Source organism: Ochotona princeps, chromosome 25 (genome assembly GCF_030435755.1).
Source record: "Ochotona princeps isolate mOchPri1 chromosome 25, mOchPri1.hap1, whole genome shotgun sequence".
Taxonomy (NCBI): domain Eukaryota; kingdom Metazoa; phylum Chordata; class Mammalia; order Lagomorpha; family Ochotonidae; genus Ochotona; species Ochotona princeps.
Window position 1 is genome coordinate 31,187,062 of NC_080856.1, and position 23,534 is coordinate 31,210,595.

At 42.9% G+C, this 23,534-nt stretch overlaps 1 protein-coding gene and 1 pseudogene across 1 annotated transcript; both read right to left on the reverse strand.

Annotated features, from left to right (window-relative positions):
• Positions 1–6,196: 6,196 nt before the first annotated feature.
• Positions 6,197–19,754, reverse strand: LOC101520067 (small ribosomal subunit protein mS31-like; annotated as a pseudogene).
• Positions 19,755–22,334: 2,580 nt separating this feature from the next.
• Positions 22,335–23,264, reverse strand: LOC101519831 (olfactory receptor 7A10-like). The gene has a single exon (XM_004599466.2). The coding sequence runs from the start codon at positions 23,262–23,264 to the stop codon at positions 22,335–22,337; it is 930 nt and encodes a 309-aa protein (XP_004599523.2).
• Positions 23,265–23,534: the final 270 nt, after the last annotated feature.

The following is a 23,534-nucleotide window of genomic DNA, read 5'->3' on the forward strand; positions in this document are numbered from 1 at the left end:
TTCACTAGCAGGAGGAAGCATTTGAACCTGAGTCATATTCATACAAGGCAGAGATCCAAACTTCATGTTTTCCCATTCGGAATGTAGCTCTCACATTTGGAGATGACGCAGTTCCATTTTGATCCTTTCCAGTGAAATTAACTTCCACTCTCAGTTCTTCACTAAAACATGAAATATTTCTTACATTTAATGAGATATTCTTTGACCACTTGAAAAATATCTATTCGTCACTGGTCAAAAACTCACCATTGATTTTCCAATTAAATGAATGATCAAGAACAGAGGGGAAGATGCTGTGTTTCATATGTTGTTCCAAATGTCAAAAGAGATAATAGGACTTATTCTGCTTTTGAATGATAAGTGATCTTCAGTCAAATGGTGCAACCAAAAGCAGATCAGATATGACACAATGTAAATGATTCAATCATGTAAAGCAAAGTGGAATCACATAGGATGTTGAATGATAAGAACAAGTCAACATGCAACTTGGTTGCAAACATGCAAAAAGGTGACTTATTAAGATTATCTTCGCAGAGTCAACTTTTTAGACTTACTAACAATGGGGTGAATCCTGGGATGAGTTAATGATTTTGACAATTGAAAGACACAAGCTTTCACAAGTCCTCTTAAACTTAATTAACAGCATACATCATGATGTCTCTGAAATGCAACTAACAGATGCACTTATTTTTGTTCATATGGTTTGCAAAATATAGAGTTCCCTGATTTTGGATAACCTCCCCTAAGTACAGATTAAGTCATATTTTTGCACGAGACATTTTGGACCATAGCAACCTACCTTCTGAGTATGTTTTTCATTACACTGAACTACAATCGAGTGCATACCAAAGGTCTCCATGGCAGAAAAAACTTGAAAATGGTCAATCTATGTAGGTAAAAAGAAAACGAAGGTAGGAATAAAACTCTCTCACCTGACAGCACAAGAAGGAAGTGATGAAACTGCAGGAGAAAATGCAAGTGGCTGGAAATGCTGGCTTGTATCCAACTCACAGATGATGCAATAACTGTCAAGCAGGTGTCATTGATAGAGCTCTTACTGCATCCTGAAGATAACACAGAGTCATGTGAGAACGCAGTGTGAGCAGGGAAAAGACTGTTAACTCTCAGGATTCTCATGCAAGCATTTACCCTCACTAGACACTTTATTGAAAATACAGGGACACTCAGTTACATCTCAGCTTCACAAACTGAATGGACAGAGTGGTGACTCAGTCTGCAAAGGCTATTAAATGCCTACGGGTTATAATTTCCCTCCACTACTCAGTCTCAGGTGATGATCAACCAAGCTCCCTCACACTGCAAAACTCATATGACCTCTCACTACACGACATTTACCTCCACACAGAAAATTTTGGACCAAATCTCCCCCAAATCCCCAAATGTTGCAAATTTGGTTGTATGTACTCTAGACAGCTTACACCTCTCACTATCTACTAAAATTGACCTTTTCTTACCCTAATTTCTTCACCAGAAATGACAATTGCCTAGGAGATCCACAAAATCTCCTACCCTTTGATAATGCATGAAAAATGCATCCGTTAGTGAAATACAGCAGTCACTAACCCCAGCTTATCTCAGATGTTAGCTAGGTCAGCTCAGTACTCATTTTAGGCAAATAAAAGTTCTCTGTCCACAGCCTGAGACCCCTCTTGCAGTGTCTGCGTGGCACACCTACGTGTGAACTGTAGGCAGAAGGTGTCAGTATGGAATCTCAAATTCTTCCCAAGGTGATAGATGCTGGAGACTGAAGCTCCATAGCCGACAAGGCAGAGGGAAGGAGGAAGGCATTCGTCCCTGAGCCAGACTCAGGCAGAAAAGGCAATAAGCAGGCTGCTTATAGCCCAAGGTTGCACAGTCTGAGGGAACACAGCAGAGGAGTTACTTAGAGCGCCAGCCACCTGCTCATTAAGCAGCTCCCTGACCTCTAAGCACCAGCTGGCCCCTGGCACTCTGGCAAGGACAGAAAGTGGATGTTTCGCAAGAGATCATAATGACTCAGGTGAATCCTCTTTCTCTTTCTCCTACTCTGCGGCAAATGCAAATAGCTACTCTTCAGCACCTCATCTTGAAATGTTTTACTTAGTAGGACAAGCCAGTTCCCAAAGACAATTATCATGTGTTTACCATAGTATGTTGTAATTAATACTGAATACAAAATAATGTAGAAATGGAAAGAGCATATTGAGATTTGAGGGTTGTTTCTACTCCCATGAGTCTGTGATTTCTCTAATTTTTTGCTTGTTGAATATGATGGTTGGTGTTGTGCGAAGTCTGTGACTGCTGTTATAGTTAATATTTTTAAATCCTATCTTACAATAATTGACAATATAATTCAAAATCATTAGAGATGTAAATTTCTCGGTACTTACATATGATAGTATTTATGCAGATGCAAATGCCTGGTGGGAAAACTTAGGTTACTCCCTTGCTGGCTACTGCTTCCACTAGTAAACACAATAGCTGGGACTAGGGGTAGGCCAGTCACGGGTGGGACCAGCTGGGATGACTATTATACTTATTGGCAAATATGAGAGACTTAATGGGTGCAGTCTAGCTGAGATAAGCCACAGCCCAACTGAGTACTCCAGAACTAGAAGTGAATCATGCCAGGAAGAATTGCAATAGGCCCTGGCAGGTGCAAGATCTGGTGCTGGGAAATGCCTGGCAGTGGAAGTGTGGGCACTTCCCTAATAGGTGATACTTACGCAAGGGCCATACCATCTATCAGTCTATGTGAGGATTTTGATTGGGGTACCAGAATCTCCATTACCTAGTATAAGTGATGAATCTATGTTATCCCTGACTTGGCCAGTGCACACAAGAGTCAAGTCTGAGTTCACCATAGGTGAAATTTTTGGTGGCCTCTCCAAGTGGATCACTGGACTCTAACCCTAGAGTGCATGTGTTGGGACTGTTTCTCCTCAGTTGTTTATGCCTGAGTAGGGGACACCATAGGACATGACAAACAGCTCATCCAGGTCAGCAGGGGATGCTGAGTGTGTCATCAGAGGATGGTCCCTGCAGGCACCAGTGGTTGCTGGGCCAAATCCAGACTGGACTGTGTCCATACCAGTCCACACGGATGCTGACAGGTGTTGTAGTCTTGCCCAACCTAGTCTACCTATAACCCTGCATCAAACACTAAGTAGAAGGAATTACAACCCAGCAAGGGAGTCCCAAGAGTTTCAATACTAGGCATACTCCCAGTCCCAGGTCTTGTGCGTGTTGGCATAGTTTCAATACCACCTGCCCATGCACACAGTCTCTGCTCTTGCTGGTGGGTAATGCAGCCATGCCCACTTGGGCACAGCATGCATCCTGTCTATGTTTTCTTGTGTGCCAGCATGTGCTCAGACCTGGCCCAAACAAATGCTGTTTTGTACTGCAGACTTCCCTGGCCTAACCCACAACCAGTCATGACTCTTCTGTTCTCTAGGAGCAACTGAATCCTTATATGGGAATTCCCCAAGTTCTGATACCAGGCTTGATCACAGCCCCAGATCTCACACATGACAGTAGGGGCAGTGGCCCTGTTTGGCATGATCTGCCCTCAGTCATGGCCCTTTCATGTGATGGCCCCACTTGTTCTCCTCATAGTCCCCCTCCCATGAGTGTCAGCTGGATTCTGGTAAGATGAGTTTCTGGTCCAGCCTGGCCTGACTTATCAGCACCTACAGTTCTTCATGTAATCCAGCAGGTCCTTTGATCCCACAGAGGTGAGCCCATAATCTCCTAGAGAATTCACCCACAAATCCAGTTCTTTTGCATTCTGGTGGTTGCTGTGCTTCCTCTTCATGTGGCCCATCCCTGCTCTGACACTCATGGAGATCTACTGTGGCCTAACCCATCCAGATATGCCCACCATCACCAGACTTTTTACGCACCAGCAGGCAGCAGTTGTTGCTATTAAGTCCAGTGCAGGTATCCCAGGTGGGCAGGTGCTTTGGTCTGACTCAGATATGCCCTCTGGCTTTTCTGATTAAATCATTTATTCTTACCTGTCTTCCTGCTGGTAGAGTGGCCCAGTCATTGGAAGACCCTAGAAGTCACTCTTCCCCTGTCCAACATGCCCTCAGCCACTCCCTCTCCAATATGTCCACAGGCTCCCTTCCTGAGGTAATCTGCAACCTACCTTCTGGGGACCACAGTGACATGTCCCATTCTGGAGTTCCCCAGCTTCTCCACTTATCATTTTTTTAAAACAAAACAAAACAAAACAAAAGAATAAAAATGAATAATCAATTCTGCTGACATAGTGCTATAGTTAACACAGATTTGGCATAACCAGACCCAGAATGCCCACCAGCTACTAGCTGCTTGTCTCTACGCATTGTAATAGGTGCGTTGGGACCAGGCAGCTTAGGCAGTTGTGCTCCATGTCTGACCCATTGTCATTGTAATGAGCCTGAGAATGTGGCGGGAGATGGCCTGTACGTCTGGGCCTCTGCCATCCATGTGTTTTGACCTGGTGTCATTTCATCTGTTATGACCTTGTAGGGAACAGCAAATCTGTGTCTTTCATTCACTCTGTCTGTCTAACTCTTTTTCTCTCTTACTCTAAGTAAAAACAAATAAACATTTAATGTAGGCAAGTTAATCCTGGTAAAACTATTTTGAAAATCTATGTGGACTTGTGTGTGTTTGTGTGTATGCTTCTTTTTTAGGCACACAAATTATTTTTAAAGATTGGCCACCTGTATTTTAAGCCTTTTAACATTTTTTGATAAAACTAATGTATTTTTAAAAGATTTATTTATTTTATATTGCAAGGTCAGATATATAGACTGGAGGAGAGACAGATGTTCTGTCTGTTGATTCATCCCAAAGTGGTCACAACAGCTGGAGCTATGATGATCCAAAGCCAGGAGCCAGGATCCTCTTCCAGGTCTCCCAGATGGGTTGCAGGGTCCCAAAGCTTTGGGCCAACCTCTAGTGCTTTCCCAGGCCACAAGCACGGAGCTGGATGGGAAGCAGGGCCTGCTAGGATAAGATTCCATGCCTATTTGGGATCCTGGTGCATTCATGGTGAAGATTTTAGGCACTGAGTTATAGAGCTGGGCCCAAGGACAGGATTCTGGTAATGTATGGTCCTAGTATGAGTAGGAAGAATACTCAAAGCTCCAAATGAAGAAACAGAGGTTTTCCCAAAATTTCTATCCCAGTACCAAGGAGAGCAATATTGAATTAGATGAGTGGTGGGTACTGGGTGAAAGCCGCTTCGGGGGAACAGGTGGGGTTCAGGTCACCTGGCTCAGCTTCTTGACCTACCCGCACAGCACTTGCCAGGTCTGTGAAAACTGGGGATGTGGTTTCAAGCAGATCTGGGTCACCTAGCTCAGGTTCTTGGCCCACCTGTGTGACTGGTGCGGGTCCGTCAGCCCTGGGTGTCTGGGATATGTAGTGTTTGGGTTATCTGTTCTAGGTCCTTAGCCCAGCTGTGTGGTGCATGTCAGATTGTGGGCTCCAGGAGCAGGGTATCCAGCGGGACCTGAGTCTCCTAGTCTGATGCCATGTCCTGGCTGCATGGTAGGTGCCTTGTCCATGGGGGTGACAGTGGATTCGTGTCATCTGCTCTGGTCCTTGGCCTGCGTGTACAGTGGATGTTGGTTCCCTGAGTCCTGGGTATTGGGGATCTGGCAGGGGGTCCTAGGTATGCCTGTACAGTGGCTGCCGGGTCTGTGGCCCTTGAGGTGTGTGTTTTGGCACGGGGTTCCAGAAAGGTTTGGGTCATCTGGCCTGAGTTCTTGGCCTGCCTACCTGGTGGATATTGTTTCTCTGGGTTTGCCGGTGGGGAAGCCAGCGAGGTTCTAATCACCTGGCCTGGGTTCTTGGCCTGCCTACGAGGCGGGTTCTGGGTCTCTGGGCCTTTGGTGTGTGGGAGCCAGGTGTTTCAAGTCACTATCCCAGGGGAAGGAAGACAGAACAAATTGGATAACTGCCCCAGCCAAATGATGCCAGTATATATTTGAGCGAATGAAGACTCTGAGGTGACTAAAGGACACAGAAATGGCTCCATCATACTTGGATTGGTGAGACTGTCAACATTTCAGTAGTATAAATACAACCCGGTCAAGACCCTCACTGTGTTTCACAATGGGACCTGTGTTGGTACTGGGCGATGTTTGCCCAACCCTGGGTTTTGGGGTGGTTGAGAGGCTGGGTAAGGCTTCTTCGTCTAATATCCCATCCCCTGAAACAGAAAGGAGAAAAAGAAAATTCAAAAACAAAGTTCACACCCACTTTTCCCTAGTGCTTATCCTTCCCTACTCTCATCAACAATGCTAACATTAATTAAAATAAAATAAATTAATAAAAATTAAGGCTATAAACAGAACAGATGCAATGTATTTTATAAATTAAAATCTAAGAAATCTGTCATATATTGCTGCCTCAATCTCCCTTTCCTTCCTTCTTTAATTTTTAATAGTAATGTAACTCCAACTATATAATCATAGCCACAATGACAAGAAGAGTGCAGAAAGACTACTGCGCTACAGTAATATATACAGAGATAGACAAGCAGGATAATTTACCAATAATAAAACAACCAAATCACAAGACGCCAGTTTCATTGTTTTTTAAATTTTATTAGTGATGATGTTTACATAGTTGATCAGGGTGGGAAGGGTCAAGGATTAGGGAGTAGTGGATTAGACCCTTGTTTACACATTTTCTTCTTTTTCTCCCTGTAGATGGAGTAAAGTCAGATGCAAAATGAGGAGCCATGTCCAGGCTCCCCACTGCCACATTATCCTGAGGATGGTGGAACTGCCATCCAATGTCATCCCATTGTCCCCATTGTGGAGTATTTTCTGAGAGTTCTGTTCATTTGTTTTTGATACTTCTGAGATGTTGCTTGCATTGGCACTCCAAGGATGAGGAAATCTTTCTGAGCTTATTTGGCTGTCATAGTCCACCTCTGAGTCTCCTTTTGTCCAGAAATTTGCTGTCAAGTTGCACTGGGGTAGTTGATCAATTTGTTCTGCCCTCTATGATGGGCAAACCAGTGGGTGCTGTGGCCATGTCCAGTCCTGCCCAAGACAAGCTCAGCCTTCAAGTACCACAGAGGGAACATCAACCCAGAAAATGGCCCCAAAAATCTCTCATTGGACCAGCCCTACAGCCGTGGTTCCTATGTCTGCCAGCATGTGCAGCAGACTGGTCGCCAGTTTCATAAGAACACATTGTGGCCTTTTGTGGGTGTGGTATATAACTGTCACATATGAAAAAGCATAAGTATAAATCTCTGTATCTGGACTGATTAGAACATGCAAGCACCTTATTAAAATCATTCTTATTTGGAAACTAAACTAACAGCTAAGAAGGAGAACAAGGAAAAGTGTCACATGTAGTTATTTCACATGAAATCATGTCACGAGAAATGTGGACACTTTAATTCTGCACACTTCACCTCAAACAATCCAGGTGCATGTATAATTGTTTTGCTAATTAGCATTCCATCAACAGATATCTGGTACACATACAAAGTAGATTACCAGCCAACACCTAAAAGAATGAAATCTTACCTTTTTGCAATAAATTTGGTTCAACTGGAAAACATTATCCAAGCAGAAATAGGACAGTTGTGCAAAAGCAACTTTATATGGTCGTTAAAAGAGAATATTACAAAATATAACCATGAAATTTAAAAGTAGTATATGCACTGTAAAAAATACACATGGGATTAAATGTTGTTTAGCACATAGCCTAACTCCTCATGCATTTCTATCTCTGCATAAAATTTTAGATCTCTTTTATTTCTGGGACAATGTTGACATGAAATGTTGGGGAAAAAGGAAAAATCAGAAAGAAATTGTGTGCTAGCTGAGATAGCACACATTGAATGAAATGATCATTAATTTGCCTTGTACACAGAGGAGTTAATGATTAAAACATAATTTAAAAAAGACAGTGAACAGAGTAAGCTCTGCTTCCTCTTCTGATAAATGCATCATGGTGTCTGATTCTGAGGCTTGAGACATGAGCCACTGACACTGCTCAGCCCCAACACTGTGGGTTCCACTATCATTTATGGAACAGCAGTCTTTTCAGAGCCCTCTTCATGTCTGTGTTCCTCAGGCTGTAGATGAAGGGGTTCGGCATGGGGGGTGACCACAGTGTACATCACCGAGGCTGCTGCAGTTGAGGCTGAACTTGGGGTAGCACTGGCACTGAGGTAAACACCTAAGCTTGTTCCATAAAATAGAGAGATAGTCAAAAGATGAGAGGCACAGGTGGAAAAGGTTTTATACTTCCCTTGAGTTGACGAAATGGCATGGATGGAGAAGGCAATCTTAGAGTAAGAATACAGGATCCCAGACAGGGGACCAGCCCCTAAAAGCATAGCTGCAAAATACATCATGAGGAATTAGTTCATAGGGAGGAGTGAGGAAGATGGCCGACCATAGAGAGCTGGTGTAGGGCAGTGTGGGGACAGAGGGGAATTGATCCAGCAGAGAAACAAACCAGGAGACACAGAATTGAGGGGATAGGTGTAGGAAGGTCACTGGAGTTCGCTGAAGTAAGAAGATCTACACAGCGTGGAGAGACAACCATAAAAAGGAAAAAAGAGGAGACAGCACGCCACGAGGATTTTGGTGAGTTGCGATCCCAGCCAGGGGGAAGGCGGCGGAATCTCAGCCATTCCTGGGAGGACAAAGGCGGTTGGAAGGACAGGCGTCCACACCCACAGGGGCACAGACCACTGGAGTGCAGGAGACCCTAAAGGAGGCTACTGGATTGAACAAAGGGGGCATCATCCCAAGAAGATAAGCTGGGGGGGTTGCCCAGAAACTTGCCTCCCAGCAGGTCAGCAACTTTGAGAGAGTGCAGAGGGGACTGGAGCTGTGCTCTGGGTCCGGGTTACAGTAATCCCCAACTCAGCTCCAAAAGGTTGACTAACTGCGAGTCCCCTGTGGAAACTGCTGCTGGACTCAGCCTGAGCATTAGGAATGGGGCAACACTTGGCAGAGCCTCCCTGGACAGAGGTGCAGGCTGGTGGGAGCACAGCTACAGACTCCCATGGCTCTGCTCCCAAGAGCAGAACACCTTTGAGAAAGTGCAAATAAAAAAAAGAAAGAGAGAAAGAACAGCCTTGTAAAGGGGGCAGGGCAGGACTATGAACGTGAACAGATCCCCTGCTGTGCTCAGCTCAGCAGGAGACCCTGAAACAAAGCCAGTTCTGCAGAACTGCTGGGCAAGTTCTCCCAGCGGACCTGTGGCCTGAGGTGGCGCAGAGGCCCCAGCTACATGTGGCTCCTGCCCCAAGTCCAAGAGGCGGGACCGGCTCTGTAGACCTGTGGCCTGAGGTGGCACAGAGGCCCCTACTACAAGCGTCCACGGCCCCAGCTCCTGCCTCGAGCCCAAGAGGCAAGATGAGACTCTGTGGACCTGTGGCCTGAGGTGGCGCAGAGGGCCCAGCTACTCGTGGCTCCCGCCCCAAGCCCAAGAGGCAGGACTGGCTCTGTAGACCTGTGTCCTGAGGTGGCCCAGAGGCTCTGAGCCCAAGAGGCAAAGCACAGCTCAGCAGAGTCAACCAACCCAGACGGAGGCATGGAGCATTGTGTCTTCCAGAGGGGCAACGACTTTGAGTGGGAGCTGCAGGGGGAAGGCCTGGCACTAGGGCTGGGACATAGAGTCTCCTGACCCAGCTCGGGGCTGTGGTCCGCAAACTCGGAACAACAAGCACCTGGAACCCCCTGCTGTGCTTAGCTATACTTAGGCCAACACTCCATACAGCAGTTCCTGGGTCAAACTTCCTATAAGCTACAGCACCGGGGCAACGGCTCCAGACAAACAAGTCAGAGGCTAAAATCCCAAAATGGCAGGAAACAGCAACACAATGAGGAGAAGTATCAGAAAAGGTAATGGCCCAGAAGAAAGATCAAGCATTTCCCCCCAAAACAACCAAAAACTAATCTCAATACCTGAGATGCAAGATGATGACATAGAGGAATTACCAGAGAAGGAATTTAAGAAACTAGTGATGAGATTCATCAGAGACAGCGAGAAGTGCTGGGAAGAGTCCAAGGTATTCGAAAACCATATCATTGCAGAAATACATCAAGTCAAAAAGGGAATCCTCGATATAGAACACAAAATTGAAAGCCTAACCAACAGAATGAACACAGCAGAGGACAGAATATCAGAATTGGAAGACATTCAGAATGAAAGGCAGCAGTTCATCAAACAGTTGGAGACAAATCTGGAGAAAGCCAATAGGTCCATACAGGAAATGAAAGACAACCTCAAAAAATCAAATATTAGAATAATAGGCCTTCCAGAGGGAGTGAAAAAGGAGATAGGCTTTCAACGGGTCTTCAATGAAATAATACAGGAGAACTTCCAGAACACCGGAAATATAAATCCAGCACAAATCCAGGAAGGTCAGAGAACCCACAATAGATTCAACCCAAAGCGATCCTCACCCAGACATGTGGTCCGCAAACTGCCTTCAAGCGAATACAAAGAAACAATTCTAAGACAAGTAAGAAAAAAGGACAAGATTACTTTCAGAGGAAGGCAAATTAGAATCACAGCAGATCTCTCAGAAGAAACTCTCCAGGCAAGAAGAGAGTGGGGTAAAACCTTTCAAATCCTGAAACAAAACAACTGCCAACCGAGAATAATGTACCCGGCAAAACTCTCATTTGTATTTGAGAATGAAATTAAATATTTCAACAGCAAAGAGAAACTAGAAGAATACACTAGCACGAAACCGGCCCTAGACAACCTCCTCAGGAAGGTCCTAAACCCAGAGAGAAAAAATGAAAACCAAAATCAAAGATGGCAAATGGGAAGACCTCCCCACTAATCTCCATAAGAGGATAGTCAACCAGGCAGAGATTCTAATAGTCGCAAACACACACTTGCACACTTACACACACTCATGGCAGCTCAAAATCAATTTCTCTCAATATTATCTCTAAACACAAATGGCCTAAACTCAGCAATCAAAAGACACAGATTAACAGACTGGATCCTGAAACAGAACCCATCAATCTGTTGTCTACAAGAGACACATCTAACCAGAAAAGCCTCTAAAAAACTGAAAGTGAAGGGATGGAAAAAGATATTTCATGCCAATGGATGAGAAAAAAGGCTGGGGTAGCTATTCTAATTTCAGATGATATAGACTTCAAGCTGACAGACATCAAAAAAGACAGGGAAGGTCGTTATATATTGGTGAGGGGACTGATACATCAGGAAGTAATCACCATTGTGACTATATATGCACCAAATTCGAACGCGCCTAGCTACGTGAAGCAATTACTTACAGATTTAAGAGGAGACATTGATATGCACACAATGATAGTGGGTGACCTTAACACCCCGCTAACAACAACAGACAGATCAACAAAACAAAAACTCAACAAAGAAACAACAGAGCTCATACAAACAATAGAACAACTGGACTTGGTAGATCTTTATAGAACTTTTTACCCCAAGGCCACAGATTATACATTTTTTTCAGCTGTATGTGGCACCTTCTCCAGGATCGACCACATGATAGGACACAAAGCAAACCTAAATAACTTCAAAAAGATAGGAATCATACCATGTGCCCTCTCAGACCACCATGGACTGAAATTGGAAGTCAGCAATTCAAAATGCCCAAGAAAATACAGAAACTCTTGGAGGCTAAACAATATGCTATTAAATGAACAATGGATCAGAGAAGAAATTAAAGATGAGATCAAAAAATTTATGGAAACCAATGAAAACTCTGACACAACATTCCAAATCTTATGGGACACGGCCAAAGCAGTGCTGCGGGGTAAATTCATCGCAATTCGAGCCCATGTCAAGGCCCAAGAGAGGCGTCAAATACAGGAACTAACCACACACCTCCAGGATTTGGAAAAACAGCAGCAGAAGAGTCCCACATACAACAGGAAACAAGAAATCATCAAAACAAGGGAGGAAATTAATCAGATAGAAACTAAAAAAACTATACACAGAATCAATGAATCAAAAAGCTGGTTTTTTGAAAAAATAAACAAAATAGACACCGCGCTGGCCCGACTGACAAAGATAAAACAAGAGAAAGAAAGAATTAACAGCATCAAAGATGAAAAAGGCAACATAACAACAGACACTACTACCATTAAGAACATAATCAGAAATTACTACAAAGCACTGTACTCCAACAAATCAGAAGACCACCAAGAAATGGAAAAGTTCTTAGACTTATACAACTTGCCAAAACTTAGCCCAGAGGCAACAAACGCCCTGAACAAACCCATAACTGAAGCAGAGATTGAATCAGTGATTAAAGGTCTCCCAACAAAGAAAAGCCCAGGCCCAGATGGCTTCACTGCAGAATTCTACAAAACATTCTGAACAGAACTGACCCCTATATTCTACAAACTCTTCAAAACAATAGAAAAAGAGGCAACTCATCCAAACTCATTCTATGAAGCCAAAATCACCTTAATCCCAAAACCCGACAAAAACCCAACTGAGAAGGAAAACTACGGACCTATTTCTCTGATAAACATCGATGCTAAGATTCTCAACAAAATCCTAGCCAACAGAATTCAAAAACACATCAGACAGATCATTCATCCGGATCAAGTAGGATTCATCCCTGGAATGCAGGGATGGTTCAACATTCGGAAATCCATAAATATGATACACCACATCCAAACATTGCAAAACAAGAACCACATGATAGTATCAATAGATGCAGAAAAAGCCTTCGACAAAATCCAACACAATTTCCTGTTAAAAACCCTAACCAAGTTAGGCATAGATGGAAAAATCCACAACATAATCAAAGCAATATATGAAAAGCCCAATGCCAGCATCATACTGAATGGAGAAAAACTAGAACCCTCCCCACTGAAATCTGGAACAAGACAAGGATGTTTGCTTTCTCCGCTGCTGTTAAACATAGTCCTAGACGTACTCGCTGAGGCCATAAGACAAGAAAAAGAAATCAAAGGAATCCAAATGGGAAATGAAGAAGTCAAGCTTTCACTATACGCAGATGACATGATTCTCTACATAGAAGACCCAAGAGACTCAATACAGAGATTGCTAGATCTTATACGAGAGTTCGGTAGAGTGGCAGGGTACAAAATTAATGAACAAAAATCAACAGCCATAGTGTATGCAAATAGCCCAAAGATGGAAAAAGACCTAACCAGCAAGATACCATTCAAAATAACTGAGAAAAGTATGAAGTATCTGGGAATAAACCTAACGAAAAATGTAGGAGACTTATTTGAAGAAAACTACAAACTGCTTAAAAAAGAAATTGAACAAGACCTCGAAAGATGGAGTAACATCCCATGCTCCTGGATAGGTAAAATCAATATCATTAAAATGTCTATACTACCAAAAGTAATATATACATTCAATGCAATCCCAATCAAATTGCCCAAAACATTCTTCACAGATCTGGAAACAATGATTCAAAGGTTCATCTGGAAACACGAAAAACCACGAATAGCTAGAACCATCCTGAAGAACAGGAAGTTAGCAGGGGGAATCACAGTTCCGGACCTCTGGACATACTACAGGGCAGTGGTTATCAAAACAGCCTGGTACTGGCACGAAGATAGAGAGGAAGATCAATGGAGCAGAATAGAAACACCAGACAGGAATCCACATAGATACAGTCAATTAATCTTGACAAAAAGACAGACAACAATCCAAGCAAATGGGAAGGTATGCTCAATAAATGCTGTTGGGACAACTGGTTAATAGCCTGCAGAAACAAAAAGATAGAACCACATCTCTCACCACACACCAAGATCAAATCTAAATGGATAAAATACCTAAACCTACATCCAGAAACCTTCAAACTTTTGGAAGAAAATGTTGGAAATACTCTGCAAGATCTAGAGGTAGGTCCTAACTTCCTAAAAAAGACTCCAAAAGCAGTAGAAATCGAGACCAAAATAAACAATTGGGACCTCATCAAACTCAGAAGCTTCTGTACAGCTAGAGAAACAATCAACAAAGTAAAAAAGCAGCCCACAGAATGGGAGAAGATCTTTGCGCACGACATAGATGAGAGAGGGCTAATTTCCAGAATATACAAAGAACTACAAAACAACCAAAATGTCAAAACAAACAAGCCACTCAAGAAATGGGCACGAGAAATGGGCAGACATTTCACAAAGGAACAAACCCAAATGGTAAACAAGCATATGAAAAAATGCTCAAGTTCCCTGGCAATAAGGGAAATCCAAATGAAGACAACCTTGAGGTACCACCTAACTCCAGTAAGGATGGCACATATACATAATACCACCAACACTTGTTGGCGAGGATATGGGGAAAAGGGAACCCTTCTCCACTGCTGGTGGGACTGTAGACTGGTACAGTCTCTATGGGAATCAGTTTGGGGAATACTCAAACAACTGAAAATCAACATGCCATATGATCCAGCAATAGCACTCCTAGCGATATATCCAAAACATCTCATATAGAAGAAACCAACATGCACGCCTATGTTCATAGCAGCACAATCTACAATCGCAAAAACCTGGAAGCAGCCAAATTGCCCATCAACAGAGGATTGGATAAGAAAGCTATGGTTCATCTACTCTATGGAATACTACTCAGCTCTTAAAAAAAACGAAATGCAGTTCTTTGTGGACAAACGGGCCAAACTGGAATCCATCATGCTAAGAGAAATGAACCAATCCCAAAAGGTTAAATACCACATGTTTGCCTTAATTTGAGATGAAAAGATGACAACCTGAAAGATAGTACCTGTATATTGTAATATTAGTGCAATCTCTAGCAACCTGTATCCAATACAATAAGATAATGCGATATAATCTATAAACCAACAATTAATGTCAGAATACTTAAGATCTACATCGAAAAAATGTAAAACCTACTATACCCTCAATACGCTATGTTAATCCGTAATGGGGGGGAGTGCAGGGAAGCCTTTCAGGACCATAAAAAGAGTGAGGAAAAGTACAATATAGCCTATCAAGATCAAATCTGGTAATTCATAGACAACAGATTCAAAGCGGCACTAAACAATGGTAAAACTACTATACCAATGCATGAGGGGGGAATCGGGTGTGATTCTGACAACCTCGTAACAGGAGGTCATGTGCGTGGAGCAGGGGGGCACTCCAGGGTGGAGCAGGTGGCAAGGAGAAAGCCTGGATCCCAACCATGAAGATACCCAGACCTTCACCACAAACTATTAATACGAGCAACAAGGACTATATCCCAACTGCCAAGGAGGCCACAGGGAACTGGATGCCCTCGGAGGCCGAGTACTCTGAGGTCACGCACCCCCAACCAGAGCTTCCGCTGGGGATGGAAGAAGTTCAAACACTACCGTGCAGAAGCCAACGTCATCAGAAAGACAACCAGAAGCCCTGAGCGGTCCGCAGAAACAGAAGAACAATAAACGTTGTTTGGGACCAGGGAGGAGAGCTTTCTCTGGTCTGAGCCTGGCTCCACTTTTGGAGCCCCACCCTCCCTTGCAATGACCATCAGGATCGTTCCGAAAACCCCTCATAGCAAAGAAACCATCATACAAACTAAAAAAAAAAAAAACCTAAAATAAATAGACAAACAACAAAAAGTAGAGCTTAGAATCTGACAGGAAAGAGCTGGCGTGGATTGGCTCATGCCTCGCTGGGTGGGACACAAAGATTAGTCACTCCTCACCGTGGTGTTGGGGACTTTCCTGCACACCCCTCCACCCAAAAAATGTTCTGCACCTTAATTGTTGACAAATGTCTTGTTAGAGTTACAAGCTAGTCTAGATTATCCTAAAATCTGCCAAGATCAGCAAAATTATGCTTCAACACAACAAATGGCTAAATACTAAAATGAAATAGACACGAGACAGCTGAATGGTACTTTATAGTCATTTTAAGGTATATAGCAGCCGGTCCTGTATATAAACTAAAATTGAAATGTCAATGAGCAAATCATAGGTTGTGGCTAAGAACTTGCATTTTTTTTGCTTTTTTTTTTTTTTAACATACTGGTTACGCAAAACCATGTCAATTCCATAATGTTACAAATTGCTGTTAATGTTATATTGGGACTCTTAATTGACTGGGATGATATTCTACCAGCTCTAACTTTGGACCAGAAATGGTCTCCCCAAGAAACTGTTCAACCCATCTGGACAATAAGTAGTTGGACTCTATGCTTGGTATATGTTTGCAAGCAAAAAATCTTGATTGAATTTGAACTGTAATACTGCATCTAGGTGGAGGAACCCTCCGGGGGAGGGGAGGGGCATGGGGAGGGGTTGGAGGATTCCCAGAGCCTATGAAACTGTCACATAATGCATAATAATTAATAAAAAAATAATTTAAAAAATACACTTGGCTTCAGAAAGGATAAAGTTATAACAAATTGTGTGTAGGAAACAGGTCTATAACAGGACTCCTCCTATATATCCTACATAAAAAACACCCGGAATGCAATCTAGACCTAAAACCAGGTATTGTCAAAGTACTAGAGCAAAACCTAGAGCAGTCAGTGTAAGACACTGACCGAGGTAAGATGATCAAACACACAGGCACACAGGCAAAACCAAAATAGAATCTGACATTATCCCCATCTAAGAAGCTTCTGCACAGCAAAGGAAGAATTAATAAAGTCAACAGGTGGCTGACATAATGGGAGAAAACATTTGAAAACGCAGCATTTCTTTAAAAATTAATTTGCAGTATACACAAGGTTAAAGAACTCAGGAAAACAACCCAGCTAAGAAATGAGCTATGTGTCTGGCATGAGGTTTCAACAGGAAAACCCTCGGTTTGTGTCCTGGCTGCTTCACTCCCCATTTAGTTTCCTGCTATGTCCTGAGAAATCAGCAGAAGATGACCCAAAGCTCTGGGAACCTGCACCCATGTGGGAAACCCAGAAAAAGCACCTGGCTCTTGGCTTCAGGTTGGCTGAGCTCTAGCCATTGTGGCCATTTGTGGAGTGAATCAGCAGATGAACGATCTTTCTGTTTCTTCTCTCAGTGAAACTGCTTTCCCCATAAAAATTGCTTTCAAGAATTGAGCCACCTTTATGAATAGATATACCTTCGAGGAAGGAATGACACTTGAATGAAACTTGAAAAGATGCTCAGCATCATTTTCCACCTGGGAAATGAAAATAAAAGCCACAGTGGTGTAGCACATCACTCCAGTTTGGATGACCATTATCCAACAATTCAATACAATGTTGGCCTGGTTGCAAAGAAAAGGATACCCTAATACACTGTTTAGGAAATGTAAATTAGCATGATCTCTATAGCTTGCTAAAGTGAAACAGGCATGGACCTACCATAGGACCAAGGCATTTCACTTCTGGGAAGATAGGGAAAGGGAATGACACAGTGTAGGATCAGAGATTCCTGTGTTCCCATGTCTGTAGCAAGTCAGCTCACAATAGAACCATGTGGGGTCAAGTTAGATTTCCATCAACTGAGGACTAAAAGCATGGTTTAAATGTGTTTACACACTTGGAAAACATATACATATGTGCATATATATTTTTTATTTATAAATTATATTGATCTATAAATTTAAATTTATTATATTAAACATTAAATTACATATTAAATTAAAATTATATACAGCATATTACTTACGTAAAATACTTATATGATATATATAACATATATATTTACAATAGGTATATACAAAGCAGCTATGTCACAATGTTTGATATTAAAATTTTAAACACAAGATGCAAATTTCTGACTCTTTCCTTTCTAATGGGGGGAAATTGTTGCACCAGATCTGTTGGACTTCTTGCAATTGACACGGCCCACAGGGAATGCAGCTCCACTTTTTCACCAGGAAGTTTCAAGCTGTTCCTCCTGCTTTGTGGCTAGCATCACTGTTTCAGCATTATTGGGTTTATCTGTATTTCTATGTACCGGGAGTATCATCGGAATTATACCCAGGTATGCTCATAGCCACCTTAGTGATTGAATGCTGTTTACCAACACCAGATTGACTTGGAAATTTGGAAGGTTCCTGATTTAGATTTGCTCGCATGTATTTCAAAGTAGAGACCACTAAGAAAAACATCCTAAGTAAGACCAGTTTGATATTTTAATACAAAACCAAAAAAACCACTGATGGGACTTTTTTTTTTTTTTTTTTTTAGTATAACTATTTTATTTAGTTACAGTATCCAAATAAAAACTTCCGAAGTCTTAATTGAACTGTAGGTTACTTTCTTTTAAAATGTCCCGTTTTTCATTAAAATAATTTCTTTTTTTTAAAGATTTATTATTATTGCAAAGTCAGATATACAGAGAGGAGGAGAGAGAGAGAGCAAGATCTTCCATCCGATGATTCACTTCCCAAGTGAGCCGCAACAGGCCGGTGCTGTGCCCAATCCGATGCAGGGACCAGGAACCTCTTCCAGGTCTCCCACGCGGGTGCAGGGTCCCAAAGCTTTGGGCCGTCCTCTCCTGCTTTCCCAGGCCACAAGCAGGGAGCTGGATGGGAAGTGGAGCTGCTGGGATTAGAACCGGCACCCATATGGGATCCCGAGGCTTTCAAGGCGAGGACTTTAGCCACTAGGCCACGCCGCCCGGCCCCATTAAAATAATTTCTAAACCATTCTATGTGCTCAACCTTCTGTCTCACACTGAGATATGGATTTCTGGAAAGGCCACAAGTCACCAGCTCCATGAAGTGGCGGATTGGTTCTTGTTTTGGAAAACCCTCCAGGTGTTGATCCAGGAAAATGTGTTCATGAAATTCTGAACCATCATCATCAAAACCTGCTTTGTTGTTAATCGGAAACTCCCACAATTTCCCCTCCTTGGTCCACTGGATCATCTCCTCAAAGCCATTCTGAAAGGGCTGTGCACTGACTGCAGCCAACTGCTTAGCAAATTCAATATCCCAGAGCTAAGGCGGCGTTTCTGTTTTAGGTGCGTCTTCAGTAAATGTCTCTATGTCAAAAATATTAAGTCTCTTCCCTTTGAGTAACTCTCTCCTAACAACTTTCCTGAGATTGACAGACTGCTCAGGCGAGCTGTCACACTCTTCGTCAAATTGAATCTGGTGCTGTGGTCTTGGCGAACTCTAACTGCAGCAGGTCTGGTAACTTTCATTTCTGATATTATGTTACCGAAACTAATTTTCGCTCTCGGCCCATCTCTCTGTGCCCACGCGTCCTCCTCATGCTGCGGGAGCTGCCTGAGCAGGTCTGATTTGATCTTCTGCTTATCAAAGGGAAGAGAATCCGCAACAGCGGATGTGGCTGCCACCAACTCAGGACTCAGGGGCTTGGCCTCTCTTCCTCCGGGCTTTGTTGGCGGCCCGTGGAGGCCTGCTGATCTTGGCCTCCACGCTTTTTGGCTGCCTTTGGCCGAGTGGCCTTGTTGTCTGTACATTTGCTGCGCTCAATTCAACTTTCATACCCTTGATGATGCTCAACAAGTCTTTGTTTTTTGTTTTTTGGGTTTTGTTTTTTTTTTTTTTTGTATTTTCCTTTGCTGTCTCTGGATTCTTGGAAGTAGTCTCAGAAATCTCATTGCCGGCAACGGACTGTTCATTTTTCTTGCAGTAGGCCACATTATTTGTGCTGAAATATCTTTGGCTATTATTTTTTGCTCTGACTGTTCCCGCCAGAGACCCGAGCAACGCCGTCGCGGTGCTCCAGGCCTCCCGACTTCCACAGGACAAGGGCAGGCGGCACAAGAGGCGAAGCGGCAGGAACGGGGAGACCCGAGGGAACATCACCGAAACACAGCTTGACCCGACACCGCAACTGGAAGAGGGTGAAACATGAGAAAGTTATAGAATGCCTGGGTGATTTCTAAAGAAGTTTAAATTCTAAATGTGGTTTAAATTCTAAATGCGGATTAAAAAGCATTCATTAAAAGTCCATATAGTCACATATAGATTTTTGAAATCTATGAAATCTGTACACATTGTGTAAATGTGTTATGTAAAAAAAGAAAATGGGCATGATTGAAAAAGAATACCAAAAGTAATTTAATTACTTTAAGGCATGGCTTATCTTTTGATCATTGCTTCACATAGACAAGACAGTGTAACCAACACTAACATGGAGTAAGTAAAATAAATGCTTTATTTTAATATTTCTTGACTTACATTTTGTCTGAGAAGATAAATGTAACTGACTTGATTACGGCAATTGTGTGAGGGGAAATATATGCCTATTTCTAGAGATGATTAAGTGCTTTTCATCAACAGAGTACAGATTCCCACTTGTGAAAGGTTTGGTTGTATTTAATATACAGTCATCAAAAAAAAAAAAAAACAACAAATAAGGAAAATGCCCTTGTGTATAAGGAAAGCAAGGAATGTTTATGAAGATCAAAGAGAATTGCTGTGTGAAAGTTTATTTTGTGCTAACATTACTGTCTGGTTATTCCAGCATGAAAGAGAAGAACACGTTACTTGTGTGAGGAAACATTGTGGGTAATTGTGAAAGACTTGGTGGAGGATGAACACGGTCTGACATCGCAATTTTAGGCCAACTGGATGGCCTGGATAGGATGAGACTGGTGCTCCATGCTTTTCCAGTCACACTGGTCTGGCCTCAGGATATGGAGGTACACACATGGGAGGACTCAAACTGTAACACCTGCATTACTCCCCAGCCATTATCACCCTTCCCAGAACCCTGGCCTGCTTATCCTGCACCTTCTACTCAATGTAGATGAGCAGAGAAAACCCCCCTGCCTACACTTCTACCACTCTGATTCCCTTAGAATGGTGTTGCTTTTGGATTATTTGGGGTCTCCATGGAGGTTCTGATGGCAGCATCAACCTCTTTCAGTTTTCAGTGCAGGGACAACAGTTCACGGTATTAGTCCTTCCTGAGACTTTGTCAAAGACCTGTGACTGGAACACATCCTCGGGGTTTTTAATGTACACTTGTCAATCCACCTGCAAAAACAAAAGCAATAGGAGAGGATGACTTGGTTCACAGCTAGAATGTAGGTGATGTGTCCATTATGTGAATTGTTGCCCTTAAAGATCAGGGATGTGCTGGGTGATGGCCAGAAACAAGAAAAAAGGGGCCTAAGGAGAAGGTTTGGTGGTTAACATCCTTGCAATGCATGCACCATTTTCTATATGGGAACTGGTTCCTGTTCCGGCTGTTTCACTTCCCATCAAGCTCCCTGCCTGTGGTCTTGGAGAGCAGCAGAGGAAGGGCCAAGACCTTAGGACCCTGTGCCTGTGTGGGAGACCTAGAAGATTCTGGTTTTTTTGTTTCAGATTGGTTCAGATTGGTTTCAGATTGTTGTGGCCTCTTGGGCAGGGAGGCAGTGAATGGAAAATCTTTCTCTCTGTCTCCTTCTTTCTATAAATCTGACTTTTAAACAAAGGTGAATTTATAAGAAAAAAACAAGTAAGAAGCCTATCAGGTGTTGAGTGCAAATAGGGTTCTCAAGTCTGCTAACAGAAGATGGGCAGGAGACTCTTGTAGAAGCAGGTGAGCGGACTCTTGAATGACAGGTGGATGGTTAGCTGACTGAGGGAAGAGGGGAAGATGTGTGCTTATGGGAGAGGTCACATTGTTACCTCAGTTTTCGTCCATTGGGCTGCTTGCTTTGCTGTCCACAATACTTCCCCATGAATAACCATGGCATGCCAGGGGATACAGTCCCATTATGGTTCATTTCTCTTAGTGTCTTTATGCAAACTCTTAACACAGATCTGAAATGCAAGCTTTACCACTCCATAGGAACAATGGGCATTGCCAAATATTTTTAAAATAATCTACTTTTCCAGGAATATCAGTATAAATGATGGGCAAAATCCTTGGGACCCTGCAAGTCTATGGCAGACATGGAAGAGTCTCCAGGATTCAGTCTTCTGGCTTTGGGTTATTTCAGCTCTGGCTACTTGTGGTCACTTGGGAAGTGAACCAGTGAACAGATTTCTCTCTCTTTTTCTCTGAATTTCTGTGTATCTGTGTTTGCAACAAAATTTATGAATTCATAGAAAAGTTAATTCCCAGTACGCTAATCTAGCAAGAATAATCAAATGAGACTACAACCCACTCAAACGATACTGCCCTGCACAGGAAATGATCCATTAAGTGAAGATGAACTTCCAGGTGTTTTAATTAAAGGTTAGGGAACATTGAAAAGTAACAAAGGGAAAATTTTTACCTACTCAAAAGAACAGATGGCTTCACAAGTGTACTGCTGAAATTTTATAAATGTTGACACCAAATGAACAGAAAGTATAAGAAAACTAAACACACAAGGAGAAGATTCTATGTTTGTGATTTGACCAGGAGTTACAATTTCAAGCTTGCAGACATTGAGAGCTACAACAATGGGCTCTTTCTTTGCTCCAAGTCAATGGACCATCTCACAGTTTCTGCCCAAAGAGTCTTTTCAAGGCCATCTTCATGTCTGTGTTCCTCAGGCTATAGATGAAGGGGTTCAGCATGGGGGTGACCACTGTGTACATCACTGAGGCCCTAGCACTTGCATGTGAGTTTTGGGTAGCAGTAGAACTAATATAGACACCCAGCCCTGTGAAATAAAACAAGGAGACAACTGAGAGGTGCGAAGCACAGGTGGAAAAGGCTTTATACTTGCCCTGAGCTGAGGAGATTTTACGAATAGAGGAGACGATCTTAGAGTAGGAATACAAGATCCCAGACAGGGGACCTCCTCCCAGTAAGATAACAAAAAAATACATGATGACATCATTAAGAAAAGTGTCTGAGCAGGCAAGTCGGGCCACATGATTCAGTTCACAGAAAAAGTGAGGGATGTCCAAGTGCAGACAGAAGGACAGACGCAAAACCATTAAGCTTTGCAATAGGGCGTGCAGGAAACTGATGACCCAGGACACCAGAACGAGCTGCACACAGAGCCGGGGGTTCATGATGACTGTGTAGTGCAGGGGGTGACAGATGGCCACAAAGCGATCATAGGCCATGACAGCCAGGACAAAGTTCTCCAACTCAACAAAAAGCAAGAAGAAATACAACTGTGTAATGCAGCCGGCATAGCTGATGGCTTTGTTCTGAGTCCAGATGTTCACCAGCATCTTGGGGACAATGGTGGATGTGAGACACACATCATAGGAAGATAGGTTGGCAAGGAAGAAGTACATGGGCGTGTGGAGTTTGGGGTCTGACAGGATGGCCAAGATGATGAGCAGGTTCCCACTGACAGTGACCAGGTACGTGGAGAGGAACAGCCCAAAGATGAGAGGCTGAAGTGCTGGATCCTCTGTGAATCCCAGGAGAAGGAATTCTGAGAGTTGGGATTTATTGTGAGGTTCCATGTTTTCAGAAAATCTGCTAGGATAGAGAGGATAGAGACATAAAACATCATGGTTACATTTTACACAGAGTTAATATTTATGTAGATAAAATGCTGGCATTCATATTTACAGGCATAAAACTCAATTTTGTCTCCTGCCCATGATTTAGTACCATTGTGGGGACTCTAACAGCATCTCTGAATCAGCTTTCCTAAGCATTTGCCTTATGATTTCTGCATATATCATGTAGTTTGAATAAGAAATTGCCTTGAACTTTTTGAGGTAAATGCT

Excerpts from the sequence above, each read along its gene's own strand:
- LOC101519831 (XM_004599466.2), bottom strand. The coding sequence starts at position 23,264 with ATGGAACCTCACAATAAATCCCAACTCTCAGAATTCCTTCTCCTGGGA.